We start from the raw sequence: 22,160 nt of genomic DNA on the forward strand, positions 1-22,160 counted from the left end.
CATTTATTTTATTTGCATAATTTCCTTCCTTTCCCCATAGTATTATTCTAAAATAGAAGGAAACAGGATTATATGAACTTCTGAATCAAGAAAACTTAGAGAAAATATCCTTTAAGTGAAGAAATTAAGCGTTTAAATGAAGAATTCCCTTATGTATGATAGCATGCAATAGGAGAGGGTCAGGGGAGGACCTGACAGGAGGGATCCAGGGCAAAGCCCTTGGATATGGTCAGTCAGCCATTAAGCACCTATGGTATGCCAGGCTCTGGGCTAGGTTCTGGCTCTACAAGGATAAAGCATGAAGCATTTGGGGCAGTCCAGCCAGAAGCCTACCTTCTGAAGGGAGAGGCCATAGGGGCATATAGAAGTGTAAAGAGAAGAAATGCAAGGAGCTACGAAGTAATTAGGTGCAGGAGAGTCTGCGGAGGAGAACCTGAGCCATTGAGGAGGGGATCAGGCTTTCTGATGTAGGATGTCCTTCTGTTTTGTGTTTCTTTTTTTCTTTTGGTAAATTTAAAAAATTTAAACTTAAATACAAAATGAGAAAAGAAAAACATTGTTGTGTACGCAGCAGACCGTAAGAGAGGATTCAGTAATTCAGTATAAAACAATGCATTTCCATTTCAAGAAAACCTATTTAATAAATACCATACATTGCTTTAAAAAATGCCCAACTTTGCTTCCTTGTTGGTTTTCTTTTGTTCTTCGTTGTGCACTTTTTACTTTATTTTTTCCCCTCTCCTGACCACCCTAAAGAAGGCTACAATTAAGCCTGGAGATATGTATGTGTATATATATATGTATATATATATATATATACATACATCTTTATAAACATAGACATACCGTGTTTCCCCAATAATAAGACCTATCCCGAAAATAAGCCCTCCCCCGAAAATAAGCCCTATTGAGATTGCTACTGTAGTGAAGGTGATCCCCTGCGCTACACGCTACATTAAGGTACCCTCTGTATGCACCGTCCCCCCCCCCCCCGTGAAATGCACGCCGCGCTCCGAGCTGCATCCAATCAGAGCTGCAGCAGTGAGCGCGTCATCCTGTTCTTCCCCAGTGATTTGCTTATTGAATAAAGGTACATTTTTTTGTTCACATTTACCTGTTTATTAAAATTGCTGTCAATGTTCATGAAAATAAGCCCTCTGGTGTTTTTCTGTCCAAAAAAATAATAAGACAGTGTCTTATTATCAGGAAAACACGGTAGATATCTCCATCTATAAACATAGACATACACATATATGCACATATATACTAATACACCTTTGTAAGGCTGTACTCTGCTTATTTTCTTCTATTATCTGTTTTCTCTGAAGGTAGATAGTATTTTCCTTCTTAAGTCCAATCCAAGTCTTTCCATGTTTTTCTAAATCAGCCACCTCATCATTTCCTACACCACAGAGATATTCCTATCTGAGAGATTGTGAACGTTTTCCCCCTCAGTTTTCTGTATTCCTTTTATTCTTGGTGACAGGTCTTATTTGTACAAGAAAGTTTTAATTTAAAATGATTGAAATTATCCTTTCTGCCCTTCAACAATGCTCTTACCTTAGCATATGGTTTAAGTCTGATACTATAGAATCTGCTTCCTTTACATCTTTTTTCCCTGGTTCCTTTGAAGTTCCTGACCTTTTTTTCTTCCAAATGAACATTGTTGCTATTTTTTTTTCCAACTTGGTGAAATATTTTTTTTAGTAATTTAATTGGGATGACATTGAATTGAATTGATAAAATTTTCACTTTAAAAATTATATTGACTTTATCTACCCATGAATCATAAATATGACCTCAGTTATTTAGATTTGAGTGTATTTATATAAAAAGTGTTTTATGTTTATGTTCTCATACTTATATGTGCTCAGCTATTTTATACTGTCTAGGTATTTTTAAGCTCTCTCTCTCTCTTTTTTTTTTTTGCTTTTTGGAGGGGGAAGACAGGGCAGTTGGGGTTAAGTAACTTGCCCAAGGTCACACGGCTAGTTTTTGTTTTAAATGTTTGAGTTCGAATTTGAACTCAGGTCCTCCTGACTCCAGGGCTGGTGCTCTATTCACTGCACCACCCTGTCACCCCCTGTCTAGGTATTTTGAATGGCCTAAAACGATATTGAATAATATTGCTGACACATAGTGTAGTTTCTCTATTTTTCACTTTTGATTAAATCTGTTTTGTTTTTTTTTTGAATTTTTTTTTTTTTTATTTTTAAGCAATCGGGGTTAAGTAACTTGCTCAAGGTTACACAGCCAGGTGTTTCTGGGTGGGTGCTAAGTGTTTGAGCCCAGGATTCGATCTCCAGGTCATCCTGACACTGCAGCTGGTGCTCTTACTTGCTGTGCTACCTGGCCGCCCCTGATTAAATCTGTTTTAACTTTCACTTTGTCTGAGAACATGATTACTATCCCTGCTTTTTTATATACTGAATTCTACTCCTGCCCTTTATTTTATCTTTGTGTGTGTGTCTCTCATTTTTATTGTTTCCTGAAAGCTGCATATTGTTGGATTCAAATTTTTAATCTGCTTTCCATTTCCTTTTATGGGTAAATTCATCCCATTCTCGTTCTAAACTACAATTAGTTGTGTATATTCCTCCTTTCTATTTTTCCTCATTATCTTCCTTTCCCTATTCCTATTTCTATTCCCTCCTCACTCCTCCGCTTTACTTCTACTTGCTACCTTGTTCTCCTATTCCCTAACCTACCCATCCCTCTACAAGTTCCTCTGTCATCCTCTTGCCCTTTCCAATTCCCTTGCCCTCTTATTTCTTTTTTAGAAGACTTTCATATCTTTCTCTCTCCATATATATATATATATATATATATATATATTCTCTTTAGCCTATTTGCACAAAAGTAAGGTTCTAGCACTACTTGTCCTCTCCCCTACTAGCTTCTTCTGTATCAATTTTTCCTTGTATGCCTCATTTGTATGAGATACTTTTTTTTATCTCTCCCTACAGTTTTATTTTTGAGTGACCCCATCATACTCAACTCAGCCCACACCTTACTTTCAAACTACCCAAATAATGACAGTCATAAGAGTACTGCTAATATTTTCACATATAAGAATTAAACAGTTTGACCTTAATAAGTTCCTTATAATTGATCTTTCATGTTTACCTTGTATTTCTCCTGGATGTTATATGTTGAATTTTACCTTAAGTTCTAAGGTTTTTGTCACAATAACCTGAAAGTCCTTGAGTTTGTTAAATGTCCTTTTTTTTTATTTCCCGTTATAGATTATACTTAACTTTGCAGGATAAGTTACCCTTGATCTTGTAATCTCAGCTCTTTTAGTCTATGGAATATAGTATTTCAAGACCTATGGCCCTTCAGTGTGGTAGCTTCTAGGTCTTGTGTAATCCTTATTGTAGTTCCATGATATTTAAATTGTTTTTTTTTTCCTTGTTGTGACCAATATTTTCTCCTTAACCTGGGAGCTTTGAAACTTGGCTGTGATATTCCAGAAAATTTTCCTCCTGGGATCTCTTTATTTTTTCTTTCTGCTTTGCCTTTTTGTTCCAGAACTTCAAGGCAATTTTCCCTGAGAATTTCTTATAATATTGTGTCAGTTCCTTTTTATTATAATTTTCAGGTAGTCTGACTATTCTTATATTTGTTTCTCCTTGTTCTGTTCTCCGGATTGGTTTTCTGATGAGATGTTTCAGTTTCTCTTCTATTTTTTCGTTGTTTTGATTTTGTTTTATGATTTCTTGGTGTTTTAGAAGGTCATTAGCTCCATGCCCAATTCTGATTTTCAAGGAATTATTGTCTTAAGTTTTTGTTTCCCTGTTTCCAGTTAGTTGGCTTTTCATAATTTCCTTGATTTTCTAGGACTGCTCTTATTTTTCTCCTTAATCTCTATTATTTGATTTTTAAAGTCCTTCTAAGATCTCTCTTTGTGCTTGAGACCATTTGAAGTTTCTCACTGAAAAAGGAGTGGCTTTTTTAGCTCCATTATCTCCCTCTCAGTATGAACCTAGATCTTCTCTACACTAGAGTAGCTATCTATGGTTGGATTCTTTCTTCTTTGCTTACTAATTTGTTTTATTTTTTGTTTTATTTTTATTTTAGCAACTATTAGTGTAATGAAGTTTTATTCCCAAAGTATGGAGAATGATGCCCCAAGCCTCAGGTCCTTCTTACTGTTACTTCTGAGGTCTGTCTCGGAGCCCAACCTTGGGCTTTCCTTTTCACTCCTAAGCCACAGCTAGGGCCCCCAGCCACCCTGTCCCACAAATGATTTTATTCCTGAGGTCCCTTGTGGGTGGCTGCAGACTACAGCTCTTCTCTCTGCCCTGTGCTGCAACCAAGGACTCTGTTTTCCTGCAGGTGCCCCAGCCAGCAGGGGCCCTGCCCTTCTGCTACTGCACTCATCAGATGTGTGCTAGCTCCTTTTCCCTGCAGCCTGGGATGCATCTGGTCAGCACAGCTGTGCTTGGTGGCCTTGGACCATGGAAGGTCCTTCAGTCACCCCCACACGTCTGCAAGGCTCTGGCTGGCTCTCTACTCAGCTGCCCCCAGGCAGTTGTTGATTCTGCAGAGTCAGCCTGGGGGCGTTTGCACTTTACTGGAAGCCCAGCCTCCTCCTTGGAGGTCAGGGATTTCCTGATTGTCTTAGGAGGGCATCTGCTGCACTGTGCTGTGTATTTCTGCTGCTCTGAGGCAATGCACTGGCTTCTTTTGTGGAGGACATTTGGAGGGCTGAAACTTTTCTGACCTGCGCTGCCTTCTTCCTAGAAGGGGAGAGTGACCAAGTTGGCCTCCCCCCCTGCTTCCTCCTTCCTTCTCTTCCTCCAGGAAACAAGGGCTGGCACCACACTAACATCACAGTAATCTAAGGTTCCCTTCAAATTGATACAAAAAGCCACACTACCTAGAACATTTCCTGAAGGCCTATCACTACAGAGTACAGTAATTAGTGTTTACTGTAACTAAGAACCGTAAAGTAGTTGTTTCATGTTGATCAGATACTTTAGACAGGTTCTGTCCAAAATGACTGAAATAAAACATTTCAGTAGGAGAGCTTTAGTGTGTCTTAAAGTCTCAATTAGCCAGAACATTTCCTTCCTCACGGTTGCAGACTGTATTCATTCCTTCAATTCTGAGGAGAAAACCCACAATTTTTTCCCTAAAATCCACCACATAGCCCTTATATGCCCATACATTGCTGCCTTCAGACCTGACCGCTGCAAGGTTCCCAAGTTTCCCAGACAACGCTTCCATCCAGGAATACTTCTTGTAAGGCCGGGAGACCTTTGAGCCTTGGTGCCACAGGGACACAACACGTGGATCTTGCTGCAGGTTGTAAAGAATAAGGGATGCATAAGCAATCCAGCCAGCCCATCCTCTGCTAAGGGCCCCTGCCAGTCTCCTTAGTCATTCCATCTGCTGTTCTCCCCCCCTTCCCTGAGCTGGCTGTGGGTCAAATGGTATAGACATAATTTTATATCTCTTTGGACATAATTCTACATTGTTCTCTGGAATGGTTCTATCAGTTCACGGTTCACCAACAGTTTATTCATGTCCCACTTTTTCTGCATACCCACTGACATTTTAGCCAATCTAATAGGTGTGAGATGACATCTCAGTTGTTTTAATTTGCATTTCTCTGATAATGACAGCATTTATTCATATGACTATTTAGTTTTGATTTGGTTATCCCAAAACTATGTGTTCATATTCTTTGACCTTTTATCAGTTGGGGAATGACTCATGAATTTGACAAAGTTCATCTTGTTGTTTTTAAATAGTAGGGAAATATTATATAATTTCTCCTCTGGGGCCATGATTGGCTGTGGCATTTAATCTGTGTCACTAAGTCTTTGAACACTGTTTTTATCAATGTTATTATCATCATGTATATTTTTCTTATGGTCTTCTCTTTTTCTCTGTGTCAGTTCATACAAGTGTTTCCAGGAATCCAGATTCCTCATGTTCATTATTTCTTACAACATAATAACTTTCCATTATATTCTTATGCCATAGTTTATCTAGAAAATTCCAATAGAAGGACTCCCTTCCCCCAAGCTTTTTGATAGTACCAAAAGTACTATTATGCTCCTTAGAGTTGTATGCCCAGTTCGGTGGGATCATTAGGTCTGTCCATGTGAACATTTTTTACTTTTTCTCATAATTATATTATACAGTGGTTGGACATATTCACAGCATACCAAGAGTGTATCTGTGTGCCTGACTATCCTATGCTGCCTTTGAAGTTTGTTGAGTATCTGTTGAAATTAGAATTTATATTTCTTTCAATTAGTGATTTAGAACATTTTTTAAGTGTTTTTTATCATTTTTTTAAAAAAATTGTCCTTTTGTAACTCATCTATTGGGAAACTGTTCTTAATCTTATATATTTGAATTCCCTTTATATCTTTGATTTCAGAAGTTTGTTTTTGTTTTTAAGCAATCGGGATTAAGTAACTTGCTCAAGGTTACAGGGCCAGTTATTTCTGGGTGGGTGCTAAGTATCTGGGCTGGATTAGATCCCCAGGTTATCCTGACACTGGAGCCTGTACTCTTACTTGCTGAGCCACCTGGCCTCCCCTATTTCAGAAGTTTATTAGAAGAGTTTGATACAAATATTTTCCCCCTTGGCAGCTTCTCTTCTTATTCTAGGTACATTGATTTTATTCCTACCAAAAATAATTTTATGTAATTAAAATTTTCCTTTTCCTTTATCCCATTTTTGTTTTTTGATTCTTAATCAGCAGTTGTGAAAGACACTGCCTTCTTTTTTTCATTTTTAAAATGATGTTACTGTTTATATTTTGGGAAGTGAGGTGGCACAGTGGTTAGGAGTACCAGACCTGGAGTCAGAAGACCTGAGTTCAGATCCAGCCTTAGACACTTACTAGCTCTGTGACCCTTAGCAAGTCATTTAACCTTGTTAGCCTCAGTTTCCTCATCTGTAAAATGAGTGGGAGAAGGAAATGACAAACTTCTCCAGTATCTTTGACAAGAAATGGGGTCATAAAGAGGTGGACACAACTAAAATGATTGAATAACGAGAACATTTACACTTATGTGGCAACAGGTATTTTAAATTCCCATTTAATAAATGAGCATACTACAGATCCTGTGGCACTGCCGTGTGACACGTCTCATAAGTCAGTGAGAGGCAGGAGAGGTTCCAACTGTAGTTTCTCTCACACTTAAGTTCAGTTCTCTGTTCACGGTGCCAGGCTCTTAAAAATTTTTTTCTTTTAAAGTGTAAGGGGTGGAGGCTTAATGGGTTGTACTTCTTGAGAGAGAAAAGGCCCCCTTGGCAGTACAGCAGTCACAGCTTAACTCTGAGTTCTTGGCTTGTCATTCCCTCCTGCAGCAGCTTCAGATGTGGAGCCTACACAGGAGGCTAAGAAGACAGTGACAAACTTGAATTGTGGTTTGGGTGTTTCTGTATCTGCTACGTGTTTGGGTCCTTCTTAGAGAGCCACACCATCTGTCTCATTCAGTTGTAACTGTGGCTGAAATTATATTGTAACTTCTTTAATACTATCCTTCTTGTGACAGCCATTTGCCTTAAGGAAACAAAAAGTTGTATTTTAAACTGGTGTACATTTCTCCTCTAGAATTCCAAACTGTGATGCACTGTTGGGACAGGACAACTTCTTAGTACCTACCACCTTTTGTGTACCCCTATCAGTTTTACAAAGGGCTTTCTTCACAAAATCCCTGAATGGGTAGTTGGGGACAAGTCAATCATATGCCTGCTTACATGCATGCTCTCGCTCACGCGTTCTCTCTCTCCTCCTTCCTCCCTCCCTCCCTCCCCTTTCCTCTCTTCTCTCTCTCCCCCTCCCTCCCTTCCTTTTTCTCTCTCTCCATTTTCCTCTCCCTATCTCTTTTCTCTGTGTGCAATAGTATTATTTTACATTCATTCATAAGCAATATTTTGTTCAGCCATTTCCCCCACTGATGGACATCCCCTTAATTTTCAATTCTTTACTACAACAAAAAGAACTACTCCATAACTATTTCTGTGTGTAGGGGACCTCTTTCTTTTTCTTTAGAGACCTAGTAGTCTGGGTCAAAGAGTAGGCATTGTTTAGTAACCTTTGAGGTATAGTTCCAAACTACTTTCTGGATGTCTGGACCAATTCACAGCTCAACCAATAGTGCATTATTATGTCTGTTTTCCCAGCCTTTGTCATTTTCCTTTTTTTTTTGTTAACTTTGTTAAAACCAACTTAATGGGTATGAAAAACTTTAAAGTTTTAATTTACTTCTTTCTAATTATTAGTGATTTGAAGCATTTTATCATATGGTTATTTTTAGCTTGGATTTCTTCCCTTTTAAGAGCTAACTTTTTCATATTCTTTGACCATTTGTCATTTGGGGAATGGCTGTTATTTTTGTAGCTTTGAATCAGTTCTTTTATAGCTTGGTAATGAAACTTTTATCAGTGAAACTTGCTAAAAATATTTTTTTTCCTCAGTTAACTGTTCCCTAATTTTAACTGTCATTGGTTTTGTTTGTGTAAAAAACTTTAATTTTACGTAATTAGAGTTAACCACTATGTCTTATCTATCCCTTGTTTGGTCATGAACTCATACCCTATGCATAAATCTAAAAGGTGAGTTCTTCTTTGTACCTCTAATTTTGTTTATGATGTTTGTCTTATATCTATTTGGATTTTATCTCAGTGTATATAGTGTGAAAGGTTTGGCCTGTACCTAGTTTCTGTCAGACTGATTACTTCATGTTTTTAAACTACTTTAAATTTTCTGGCAGTTTTTGTTCTTAATCCAGAAGTTGGGGTCTTCGGTTGCCCAAATACAAGGCTCCTGGGCTTTTTTGCTTCTGTATGTTGGGGCCCTCATCTGTTCTATTGATAGACCTCTCTATTTTTTTTTCCAAATGCTTTATTAACTTCTGATTTACATCATTCATTTCCACCAGATTTTGAGTTACAAATTTTCTCCCCGTTTTTCCCCTACCCACTGCCCCAAAATAGCAGACCCACAGGATATCCCCTCCTCCAATCTGCTCTCTCCCATAATTTCTCCCATACCCCTTTCGACTTTTCCAGTGGATCTCTATGCCCCAGTGCCTGTATATCTTATTTCCCAATTACATGTAATAGTATTAATAATAATATATATATATTTGAATATTTGATTTTAAAAGTTTGAATTCCAGATTCATTCCCGTACTCCCTTGTCACCCACCCTTACTGGGAAGATAAGCAGTTCAGTATAGGTTGTACACGTGTGACTAGTGCAAAACAATAAAATAGTAGATATATTGTAAAAGACTGACTATATTTCCCTCCCTCCTATCCCACCTCCAACTTGTTCTGTTCCCTACTTTGATCCCATCCCTTTTCAAAAGTGGGTGCCTCCAACTTCCTTCCCCCCCAGCCTGCCCTCCCTTCCATCATCCCCTCTCTCATCCCCTTCCCCCCCTATTCTCCTTTAGAGTGAAATACCCTATTTAGTGTGTATTTCATTCCCTCCTCAAGCCAAATTCAATGGGAATAAGGTTGACCCCTTCCCTTTTACCTTCCTATTCTTCCCCTCCATTGTAACCATTTTCCCTTGCCTCTTCTATATGAGATAGTTTACCCCATTCTGTCTCTCCCCATCTCCTCTCATTATATTCCTCTCTCACCTCTTAATTTCACCTTTTAAGTATCATCCCTTCCTATTAAATTGGTCCTGTGCCCTCTGTCTATGTATACCTGTAAACATATATACACATTCACATATGTATTCATATGCCCATATACCTTCATATATACACACACACACACACACACACATATATATATATATATATATATATATATATATATATTTCTATTCCCTTCAACTACTGAGAAAAGTTTCATTGGTTACAGTTATTGTTTTTCCATGTAGGAATGTTAATACTTCAACTTTGATAAGTTCCTTATGATTTCTTTTCCCTGTTTACCTTCTCATGCTTCTCTTGCTTCTTGTATCTGAATGTCAGATTTTCTATTCAACTCTGGTTTTTTCAGCAAGAATGCTAGAAAGTCCTCTATTCCGCTGAATGACCATATTTTCCCCTGAAACATTATACTCAGTTTTGCCGGGTAGGTGACTCTTGGTTTTAATGCCAGCTCCTTTGACTTCTGGAATATCATATTCCAAGCCCTTCGATCCCTCAGTATAGAAGCTGCCAGATCCTGGGTTATCCTGATTGTGTTTCCACAATATTCACATTGTTTTTTCCTGGCTGCTTGTAATATTCTCTCCTTAATCTGGGAATTCCAGAACCTGGCTATAATATTCTTAAGAGTTTTCTTTTTGGGATCTTTTTCAGCAGGTGATCGGTGGATTCTTTCAACGTCTATTTTGCCCTCTGGTTCTAAAACATCAGGGCAGTTTTCTTTGAGAACTTCCTGGAGGATGATTTCTAGGATCTTACTTTGGTCATAGCTTTCAGGTAGTCCAGTAATTTTTAAATGATCTCTCCTGGATCTATTTTCCAGGTCAGTGGTTTTTCCCATGAGATATTTCACATTGCCTTCTATTCTTTCATTTGTTTGGAGCTGTTTAACAGCATCTTGATTTCTCATAAAGTCATTAGCTTCCATTTGCTCCAATCTAATTCTGAAGCAATGATTCTCCTCATTGAGCTTTTGAGATTCTTTTTCCATCTAGCAAATTCTGCTTTTTAAGGCATTCTTCTCCTCATTGCCTTTTTGAGCCTCTTTTGCCATTTGAGTTAGTCTATTTTTTAAGATGTTATTTTCCTCAGTCAGGCTGTTGACTCTCATTTTGTAATTTTCTTGCCTCGTTCTCATTTCTCTTCCCAATTTTTCCTTCACTTCTCTTATCTGCTTCTTAAGGCCCTCTGTGGCCTGTAACCAGCTTGTATTTTCCTTTGAAGCTTTTGGTGCAGGAGTTCTGACTTCACTGTCTTCCTCCTGTTCCATACCTTGCTCCTTTTTGTCCCCAAAATAGGAGTCTAATGTTGGAATCTTCTGTCTGCTTTGTTTCCTTTGCCTGGTCATGTCGCCCCTCAGTCACTTGACCTCTGGGCTTTTTGCCACAGTAGGACTCTGCCACCACACAGGGGAACTTTCGTCCCAAACGCTGGGGTTTTCTCAACTGCTGGAGGTATATCAAGGGTGCCCTCTTGAGGCCTCCACACACTCTGGCAAGCTGGACACACACCCCAGGACCTCTACCCTAGACTGCAATCCAGATGCAAGCAGGTTAAAGCAAGAGTGATTACCCCTCAGACTGGTGCTTGGTCCCCCTACACTCTGCAGGCCAGGAGCTGAAGCTGCCACGTGTCACTGGCTGGCTGTGCTGGTTTCTCAGCAGCTTCTCTCCCCAGGGGCAAAAGCCATGCACTCCCACTTACTGGGTCTCAAAGTCCAGACTGCACTGACCTCTCACTTTGTCCTTCACATCTATGTGTTGACAAATCTGGAAATGGCCACAGCTGCTGCTGATCTGGAGTCCCTCTGGCCAGCATCTGGTCAGGCCTGTCCTGGGGCTAAAGCCTTGGCGTGGGGCTGGGCTCGGCTCCCAGAGCGCTGTGCTGGCAGATTGCTGCCAGCCTGCCGGGCTGTCCTCAGCAGGAGGTTAGCTTCTCTGTGTCATTTTGTGGGTTCTGCAGCACCAAAGTTTTTTTTGGAGTCCCCTTTTTACATAGATTGGGGAAGGTGGAAGCTCGAGCAGCGAGGAGGTCCAGCTTCTACTCCACCATCTTGACTCCGCCCCTAGACCTCTCTATTTTTTAACTAGCACCAGGTCATTTCAGTGATACTGCTTTGTATTAGAGTTTGGAATCTAATACTGCAAATTTTAGTTTCATGAAATCCTTCGAGCTGTTTCTTAGAATTGCATGTATTAGTGTGAAAGTACATATCCTTAAATGTGATTAAATGTGTTTGATGGAGGCTGATATGATGTGCCGCTTTGTGGTCAGCAAAGAGGAAGACCTAGACCTTTTGTTTATAGTTGCACCTGCACATGACTGGTGACCCAGGAAAGTCTGAGTCTTCATTTTATCCCAGGATGTAGGATCTGTGTCTTGTATTAAGCACAGAACCTGAGTTGGAGAGGTCTTCAAGGGATGATCCAGGTCTAGGCTGGTTTGGAGTAAGGAGGGCTTCTAGGAGCGAAACATCCTGGCTATGGGGAAAGAGCCCTGGAGCTTGGGCCATTTTTTGAATCTTGCCTGTGTTATTGCTAAAGTGAGCTATGATCATGATCAACCCACTTTACCTGCTGGAGCCTTAGTTTCCTCATCTATAAAATGGGTCCAATACTCACTACCAATCTCATGAGGTGATTATCAGGAAATTGCTTTCTGAGTCTTAAATGAATTACTATTTTTTCTTGCTCCTATTAAAGCAGTTTGATTCCAGTAGATTTTATTCTCAAATTTTGTAGATGCATGTATTCTTCACTGTTTAGCACTAATAGCAACTCTGCTTTAGATTTTTCATAGATATTATCTTTGTTCCTATGGAATGGAGAAGTAAAGGCTTTTAAAGGAAGTTTGTAAGCCTAATATTATATGAGAATGAAACATTATTTAAATGGCTAATGAGAAATCCTGAGACTGGAGGGAGATTGTCTTGGAAAGCCTAGATAGTAATTCTAGAAAATCTTTTCCTATTTAAAAATTGCCTGGTTTGTTGGTTCACAAATTGAGAGGTTAAAAATAGTGAGGGCTGTGGTTGTGGGGGGAGGCTGTGAGTTGGGAGATACAAGGTATGGTGAAAGGGCAGAATTTGAATTTTTGGTTGGATATATTTTTAAAAATGGGATTTATATCAGATGGCTTAGTTCAGGCTTAAAAGCATGCTGTGCATCCATTTTCCTTGCATTATACAGGGAAGGTTTTTCATTTTCCGTTTTTAACATTGCCTCTGTGTGGGGAGAGTTATTGTTAACTATCCTTTTATAAAGCATTTTGTATTGGTGACTCACTAGGTCCCCAATTACCAATTTTTCCTTCTGAATTTATTAAAGTAGATGCCATGACTCCTTTCTTCTTCTCAGTACTCATTTTCACAATTAAAAATTCTTTTGCAAATTATGTTCACAGTCGGAAAATGCTGGAGGAGACCTCAGTGATGGCAGATACCACTATGAAGGGGCCGTTGTCATTCTGGATGCTGGTGCTCAGTATGGGAAAGTCATCGACAGGAGAGTGAGGGAGCTGTTTGTACAGTCAGAGATCTTCCCTCTGGAAACACCAGCATTTGCCATCAAAGAGCATGGATTTCGGTAGGCTTTGTTCTGGCGTTGTGCAGGGGAGTTTCAAGAACTTGGGACATTGGATTGACTTATTTGTTTGATTCTTGTAAACGTCTCCATGCCATGCTCTGGGAGATTTTGTTCTGAATTTGTCTGGGCTCCAAAATCTTCTAAGAAAACAAGATGTTTACCAGAAATCTCCCAGAGGTTACTCTTTTTTAATAGCAAAATAATCTAGGCTTATTCATTTATTTAATTTTTTCAAATGTCCTCAGTTTTTATAATTAGACCTCTTCCATGGGCAGGCTGAGGACAGCTGATGTCCCAGTCGACAGAGCCCTGGGCCTGGAGTCAGGAAGACCTGAGTTCAGATGTGACCTCAGACTCAGCTGGGTGACCCTGGGCAAGTCACTTCACCTTTATTTGCCTCAGTTCCTCATCTGCAAAAGGGAGATAACAGTCCCTCTCTCCCAGTATTGTTGTGAGCATCAGTTGAGAAAATAATTGTGAAGTGCTCGACCTAGTGCTTCATTCCCGTCTCCTTCCTCCATTCCCCATGATATATTGCATTTCATAGGTTTTCTCATGTGTCACAGTTTAGTGGTCAGTAGTGAAGTGTTGAGCACCGTGGAGGAGAGCGGACAGGGCCTTGCTAGAATACTTTTCCTTAAAGAGAGGACTTCTTTTAAAAGTAGTCTATTCTGACCTCCTACAGAGGAGATTTAACTACAAAAATACAAAAAAGGTCTCAGAAGTCTAACCCAGAAGATAATTGCACAGCCTGAGGCCTGAGGACAATGAAACAAGATTCTCCAGTATTCCATTTTCAAGGCTTATTTTTTTTATAAGTTTTTATTGATACTTTACATCACCCTAGTATCTCACATGTCTCCATAAGCTTTCTCCCCCTCTCCCTGTCTCCCCCAACAATTCCCAAAGAACCATCTCATAGGACAAATGGTATTTTTTAGAAAGGAAAAAGTCAGCATGTTTAATACATTGAAAAAGTCCCAAATCTTGTGCAGTGTGTGACATCTATGGACTGCTACCTCCACCAGAGGGCAGGTGGGGTGAGGTGAGGGGCGGAGGTTCGGGTCTTCTCTCTTTCAAGTCCCACTTGGTCTTTATAATTTTGTCCCTGCTCTGACAGGCACTCCTAGTCTTAATTGTAATGAGAAATATACACAGACAAACAGGATTTTGTGAATGAGATGAAGCCAGAAGACTGGCTCAAACCAGGTGCCATAAGAAATGTAATATGAGAAAGATCACTTTGTAGCTTCAGGGATTGGGCAAGATCGGTACAACTGGACTGGATAGTTTAGAAAACGTTAACAGTCGATGTTCGTGGCTAATGCTCGTTCTTTTATTTACAGTGCCATCATAATCTCTGGAGGACCAAATTCTGTGTATGCAGAAGATGCTCCATGGTTTGATCCAGCAATCTTCACCATTGGCAAGCCAGTCCTTGGAATTTGCTACGGCATGCAGGTATTTTTAGTATACATGACAGCTTGCAATTAGGGATTTGTTTTGAGGGGTTAATTTATGTTTTAGTCTGTAGTTGCAGCTTTGCCAATACATTTTGTTCTTGGGATAAAGTATAATTTGAGTTCATTAAAAATTGTACTTCATTTAAGGAACCAACCATAGATTATATGATACTGGTAAATGAAATGTTTTTGCAGCACTGGAAAACTCGCATTAACAAGTCTTCCTTCAGGTACTTTCTCCCTCCCCTATGGTCCTGCCTTTTCCCAAGTTCTTGGATGTCACATACATTTTTCAGTTCTTCTTTCTTTCTTTCACTTTTCTTTTGCTGCACCCTTTTTCTTTGTTTGCTTTGTTTTTTATTTTCCGGTTTGTGGGTGATACGCTTGTTTGTCCCTTCTTTATCCTCTGTGTCTCACGCGGGGTTAAAGCTTCGGAGTGGTTGTGCTAGAAGAGGACCAAAATGGCGTCACTGCAGCAGGTCCGCGGCACAGCGCGTCTGCCTGTGACTGAGCAGACCCGCACAGACTCTGCAGACTCCACCGGAGATCGTCTGCAGGAGCATTTGGAGTGGAGATGTCTCCAGAACGGCGCCCCTCACATTGCTTCTGAGCTACTGTGATTCTGCTTTGCTCAGAGAGAGAGCATGACGCCTGCTCTGATGTGGGCACGCCATTGCCAGTATCTCCCAGAGTTCTTCAGAGAGCCCCTGAGGGTGTCCCACGAGCCCCCGCCTTGGTGAGCTGTCTCTGGTAGCTAGGTGGCACAGTGGATAGAGCATGGGCTCAGAAGCAGGAAGACCTGAGTTCCAATTCGGGCTCAGACAACTACTAGCTGTGTGACCCTGGGCAAGTCACATAACCCTGTTTGTCTCAGTTTCCTCATCTGTAAAATAAGCTGGAGGAGGAGATGGCACAATCACTCTAGTTCCTGTCAAGAAAACCCCAAATGGGGTCAGGAAGAACTGGACACAACTGAACAGTAACAACTATGAAAGCTTCAGAGCACATCAAGTGTGAGCCTGTTTCTGATTGATTTCCATGTTATTGCCTCTGCAGGTCCCACTCTCCTCCTTTTTCCCTCTGTGGGTCATGCTCTAACCTTTTCTCCTCTGTGGGTCCTGCTCTTTTTCCCACTGTGCCTCCTCTGTGGGTCCTGCTCTGTCCTCCTTTTTCCCGCTGTGCCTCCTCTGTGGGTCCCACTCTGTCCTCCTTTTTCCCTCTGTGCGAGGTTTTGTGGGCCAGAAGCAGCCCGAGTGGGTTAAGCTACGTGGTGTCAGCTGGTTATCAGTCAACAAACATGTATTAAGCACCTACTGTGTGCTGGGTGCTGTGCTAAGTGCTGGCTGGGGATGCAAAACGAGATGGAAGGCATTCCCTGCCCTCCAGGAGCTCACAGTCCAACAGGCAGCACAAGTGCATACAAGCTGTGCACAGGAGAAACGGGAGGTGATGAACTGAGAGAAGCCCTGAAATGCAGAGGTTGAGGAAGGCTTCCCGTAGAAGGTGGCATTCTATTTGGGCCCATCAGGAAGACAGTGAGGCCAGTAGTGAGAGCAGAGGAGGGAGAGCGTCCCAGCATGAAATGATGCCTGTCTTCTTTTCATCAGAGCCCCTGAAATGAGATGCACTAGAGTAGCATCTTCTCGTAGACTCATCCCCATTCTGATAGGAGCCTTGAGCAGTGTGTTCTAGGGTGCTGAGGCTTTGCTGGGAGGCTTCTGCCACAGGCAGGAACACCTTAATTATTTTGCTTCTAGGTTTTATAAACGTTAAGGAACAATCATCTTTTGGTTAACGGGGATTTAATTTCAACCTTTGTGGATTATCCTGACCCTGGTTCTCTTCTTCCTACACCTGACCTTTGACCATTCTCTTGGTTGCTAGCATCTATGAGAGATGATGATGAGGGAGATATTTGTTGGTATGGGGAGGGAGGGGAGAACCCCAACTGATGGGATGGAAACTAATAAGCCCAATGAGTGATGTAAAGTTAGTTTCTTTTTACATTTTGCATCTGACTCAGTCATATAGTAGTTGTGTTGTGTTCATTGATTTTTTTTTTCTCCTCCCAATTGAGCTGTTTTAAATCCTTCTGAGGAAAGGGGTAAATTTACAATTTCTGTAAATGGTCAAAACAGGTTTGTTTGATCAAAATATTACCTATGTGTCTTGATACTGAACATTTCTGAAAGGAAAGCTGTTAGACATCAGGAAGTGTGTAGATCGATCTCTTTCTCCCTTTTAGCTGGCTCACAAGCTTTGAAAATGAAGGGAGGAAATAGAAATCAATGCTTCACACATGTGCAAGGAATACAAATGTAGTCATTGTTCCTTTTGTTGATACAAATTCATGATAGTGGAAAGCACTGGCCTGTGAAACGCCCAAATCCACTTTTGCCAGGTCCATTGCAGATTGTATTTGGATCAGTTTTTGGGAAAAGAAATACAAATAGAAATAAGCAGTGATATACAGTCTTAATGATCCCTACACTTCCTTTAAGGTAACACCTCCAATGAAAAGGTTTTCATATGCTATTTGTGTTTCTTTGACGTACCATAAAAATGGAACTTGATTTAATTCAGCATTGGAAAAATACAGCAAGAATTTAATAAATGTACCTTTGTTGCTACATTAATTTCCTTCTTGAAATGTTGGGGGCTTTAAAAGCCAAATATATAGTCCAGTTGCATCAATTGATGGAAAATTTGTTTCGGTATTTTTACCCCTGGCTCTTAAAGAGAGGTATAAATATCTCCTCTTATTCAAACTAGCTTTTACAGTTGGGCATTTACAGAATTCACTCATAGTACCTTGCCCAAAAAGCAAGTGGTATTCCCTTAATAAATTTACGATCAGAGAGATTTGAAGTAGAGGGGTTGAGCCTGTTTCATGGGGAATTTTACAGGATCTCTATTCAGAATTTTTTATAGAAAAATAGGAGAGGAAATTGTACCCCTTTTTTTTTTTTTAAGCAATCGGGGTTAAGTAACTTGCTCAAGGTTACACGGCCAGTTATTTCTGGGTGTGGTGCTGAGTATCTGAGCCCGGATTTGATCCAGGTCATCCTGACACTGGAGCTGGTGCTCTTACTCGCTGTGCTACCTGGCCGCCCCAATTGTACCCATTTTTGGCAGAGTAGAGGTATCTGGAGAGATCCCTTCATGATTTCAGCCTTCTACATAATCATTTAAGCATCCAAGGGCCAGTGTTTGTGTCAGGACATTCTCACAGGGGTGCTTCAGGGTAGCAAAAGCACAGACAGGAGGAATTAAGACGGGCTGGAACTTCTCTTTGACCTAGTCTTACTGCACTGCTCAGAAGTTTCTGTCTAAGATGTCTTCATGTATTCAGGCTTGCACACTAATAGTTTGTGGAAGCATATCATTAATGTGACTGTTGGTTGCATATTCAGTCCGCAGTACAAGTACAGCTGGTCTTTCCAGGGCGTTCACCTTGGTTCCTGATTGAGCCCCTTTGCAGGGTCAATGAGGGAGAGCGAACTAACAGGTCTAGGCCTGGTTCAGTAGCCGTGATCATCCTAAACAAAGGCTTTTTAAACACCTGCTTAGTAGATTAACAACTTGACTTTCACATTGGGCTTGAGAGGCACCGGTGGGTCACAGTCAGAACTGGAATCATATGGTAGGATTGACCAAGATTCCAGTGTGTTGGTAAATGAATGAAGTCTTCAGGTTTCACTTTTGGTAAGGAGAGTGTGGTAGAGTCTGAAGGGCAGAGCAGGGAAGCCAAATGAAACAGTGAGTACAGGTGATGATGATTCTAGAGCGCCCTGAACTCCTGGGGCTTCACAAGAGGGGGAGGTGCTGTCAGGAGTTTATTTTACAGAGGAGGAGGACACAGCTGGGTGGCTCATCAGACAGAGCTGGACCTGGAGTCAGGAAGACCTAAGTTCAGATCCAACCTCAGACATTTACTAGCTGTGTGACCCTGGGCAAGTCACCTAACCTCTTTGCCTTAATCCATTGAAGAAGGAAGTGGAAAATCATTCCAGTATCTTTGACAAGAAAGCCCTATGGTCAGTGGGGTCAGAAAGAGTTGGATAAAGCTGAACAATTACAGATGAGGAAACTGAGGCAGGCAGAGGTTAAGTGATTAGTCCAGAGTCACACAGCTAAGAAATGTCTGAGGGAGGATTGGAACTCAGGTCTTCATGATCTCAGGTGCAGTGCCCTCTTCCCATGCTACCTAGCTCCCCCATAGAGTGTTAGATGAGCACAAGAGATCTGTCAGAAGCAGCCCAGGAGGGGTCCTATTCGCTCCCCTGCTTTTCCAGCTGTTTGTTAGGGGCATAGCCCAAACAGAGCTGTCCTGGCCCAGAGCCTTGTGTGCAGCCTGCATCTGGAAGAAATTGAAAGCATTTCCACCCAGCCTCCTGGGCAGAGCTCAGAGGGCTTGACCTTCCTTGAGTATTTCCTTGTGAACCAGCTCTGGAACAGTAAAATCCCCTGCTGTTGATAATGACATTGAAGGTCATGTGGCATGTTGAAGAAGCCCTGTGTTCTGTCTTCTGAGTGTCTGTCAGCCTCTGGCCACTGCCATCGGGTGGGCAGATGGCTCAGAGCTTCTTAGTTTGAAATCCTCTAGGAGGGCCTGTTCATATTTCACTTTAATATAATGGAGCAGACACCCTCCGAGAACATGGGCAGCGCCCCAGAAGTGGCCTGAGCCCAGGCTCAGCCACCAGCTGCGTGATGGGTGCTCCCAGCTCTGCCTTGGGTCTGACAGCACAAGGTGCCAGGCAGGCCATGGTGCAGATAGACACGGTTGTGACCATGGCCCTCGTGGTCAGCGAAGCCAGCGCGCTCATGCTACTTTGACTTATTTGGAAACTTCTGTTTTGCCTGATGTAATTGTAATTACCTCTTGTTTTGACAGATGATGAATAAAGTATTTGGAGGCACTGTGCATAAAAAAAATGTCAGAGAAGATGGAGTCTTCAACATTAACATAGACAACACCTGCTCGTTATTCAGGTATGATAGATGTTCTTGAAGAGATGGAAATCGAAGCCCATCAGGAGTGCAGCGCTGAAGGTTTCTTCCTTGTGACGTCTGACAGTAATTTCCCCAAGTTCAGGAGTATTAAGCCAGAATATGACTATCCAGAAAGATTTCAGGGCTTGACATCCCTTTCCAGACATGTACGCATGCTCTGTGTGTGTGTGTGTGTGTGTGTGTGTGTGTAATACTGTGTAGAATCAGGAAAAAGTCCTTGCCTCAGTCAGAAGTACTTTTTTTTTTTTTAAACACTTTCTTAGGGGGAAATGCATTCACCTGAGGGGTGGGAATGGGGCCAGTTTCCCCTTTCGTGCTTGGTGGAGAGCATTAGTTTTCTGCAGAGCCAGGGGTGGATGCCCAGAGTGCTTTTGGCTGTGGGGCCGCTTCCCTCCCTTCGTTTGGGCCTGTCCTGGCCTAGCTTCATGCCCGGGTTCTAAGGCCACCTCCCTCCCAAGCTTGTCTTGTGGATACATACGTATACAGTCCAGCTTCTCTGTTGGGTTGGTCGTGAGGTGCCCCTGAAGCCTGACAGGCAGGCTTTTCAGCCGCTTCTGCTGCATGGTGCAGGGGCAAACAAGCTTCTCCTTTTGGTCCTGAAGCCCAGGAGTCTTTGCACTCCTGGCTTTTCGTTGTCTGCATTTTTCTGACTACATTTTGGTTTAGGAGAGCTGCTCTTACTCTGGGTTGCCTTGTATCCATAGAGCTTAATGTCATCTTTTATTTTATTTTATTATTTTTTTTTGCCATTCATTACTGTTTTATTTTTACCCAGTTACATGTAAAAACAATTTTTAACGTTAGTTTTTGAAAATCATCTTTTATTTTAAAACCACCCTTTTTTCCCCACCTGAGTAAAGCTTGCATGCATGATGCTTGTCAAAGCAGGTCACTTAAGGCCTGGAGGGCATCACTTCTGAGCATCCCTTTGGCATGTCTTTGTTTTTGTTTCATTTCCTGAAGCTTCCCGTGCTTTGTGCCTGTCTACTTGCCTTCATAGTAGACAGATTGGAGTTTTTGAAATCACTGTCTTATACCTTGCCCTGACTTCAAACTAGAGTATGATTCCATTCTCAGCACTGAACAAAGGGGAATGAAAACTTTTTCTCTAAAAATACTCATTTTGAAAAAAACTATTTTTCCAGACCAATTCTGGAAAGGCTGCATGTTTGTAACATGCAGGGAAAGTCTGTAGTAGTTTGGAGGCAGGGTGGTCTGGGTTGGCGTCCAGGGGTCCCACTGCAGGAGGCCTCTGAGCTCTGGGCCTGTCTCTTCATCTGTGATCGGGCTCATAACTTTGATACTGCCGGCCTTACAAGGTCATTGTCAGGAAAGTGCTTAGTAAAATTTAAAGTTGTTGTGAGGAGGTGACATTACTCTGAGGGGATTTTTCTGCAGCCATCAGTTACTTTATTGCCTTTGATTTAAGGCCAAAGAATGCTCCCCTTTCCCTGAGACAGGGTGGTTATGGTTAGCCCACCCGTTCTTCTGGCTCAGACATAGGGCAGGCTTCGGGGGTGTCTCCTAAAGGCTGGAGAACTCCGCAGCCTGAGATGGGGAGAAGGAAGCTGCAGCTCCTGGGCCTGGCTCTGCCCCCACGCTGGTGTAGGCCCTCAGGCCGTTTGCTTTACTTCTTGGGCCTCTGCTCTCTTTGAAGTTAGTGTGGCCAAGTTAGACGGTCCATTCAGGTCCCAATGTTCTCTGATTGTCATATGCTTTGAAAGTCAGGATTCTAACTCGCCTGAGTCTTTAACATAGCTCCCTGATTCTCTTTTGTTATCCTGCCCTCCATCTGGAGAATGCTGACAATTAACCCTGGGCTGTGGGGGTGTTGTGTATTGCCTTGTTCTCCCCCATAAACTCAGCCCTGAGTGCTCTCCAGGGACTCCCTTTTTCAAGCCCAGTTTTAAAGCTCCTGTGTCTCTCCACGTTGTGTTACATCATTGTTTGCATTTGACTCGAATTGAAATTGTGTTTTCAGGGGTCTTCAGAAGGAAGAGATTGTTCTGCTCACACATGGAGACAGCGTAGACAAAGTGGCTGAAGGATTCAAGGTTGTGGCGCAGTCTGGTAACATCGTAGCAGGTGCGGCTTCTGTGAACCAGAGTGGTTACAGGTGTTTTTTTAAAAATGTATGGAGTGTAAATGTATCTGGTGTATTAGAACACTGAATTGTACTGCTCATTTTCAGAGTTACAGCAGTTAAATAACTACTTTAAAAGAGAAGCCCCTCATGCTCTCAGTTACATGACTCTGGGGCCTCTTTACCTTGGCAGGTACCTTCCCTCCCTCCCACCCTTCCTTCCTTCCTTCCTTCCTCCTTCTCTCCCTCCCTCCCTCTCTCCCTTCTTCCTTCCCTCCTTCCCTCCCTCTCTCCTTTCCTCCCTCCCCCCACTCTCCCTCCCTTCTTCCTCTTCCTTCTTCCCTTCTTCTCTTTCCCTCCCTCATCCCC

At 41.8% G+C, this 22,160-nt stretch overlaps 1 protein-coding gene across 1 annotated transcript in view; it reads left to right on the top strand.

Annotated features, from left to right (window-relative positions):
• GMPS (guanine monophosphate synthase) overlaps positions 1-22,160 on the top strand; it is a 77,112-nt gene that overhangs the window by 20,304 nt on the left and 34,648 nt on the right. Inside the window, exons 3-6 of the mRNA XM_069083439.1 lie at positions 13,048-13,229; positions 14,576-14,690; positions 19,590-19,687; positions 21,690-21,793. Of these exons, the coding sequence (XP_068939540.1) occupies positions 13,048-13,229; positions 14,576-14,690; positions 19,590-19,687; positions 21,690-21,793 (499 nt within the window). The remainder of the gene's footprint in view (positions 1-13,047; positions 13,230-14,575; positions 14,691-19,589; positions 19,688-21,689; positions 21,794-22,160) is intronic.

This window comes from Petaurus breviceps, unplaced genomic scaffold (assembly GCF_028583685.1).
Source record: "Petaurus breviceps papuanus isolate PSGF00001 unplaced genomic scaffold, PetGlider_PUasm1.0 173, whole genome shotgun sequence".
NCBI classification, from domain to species: Eukaryota; Metazoa; Chordata; class Mammalia; order Diprotodontia; family Petauridae; genus Petaurus; species Petaurus breviceps.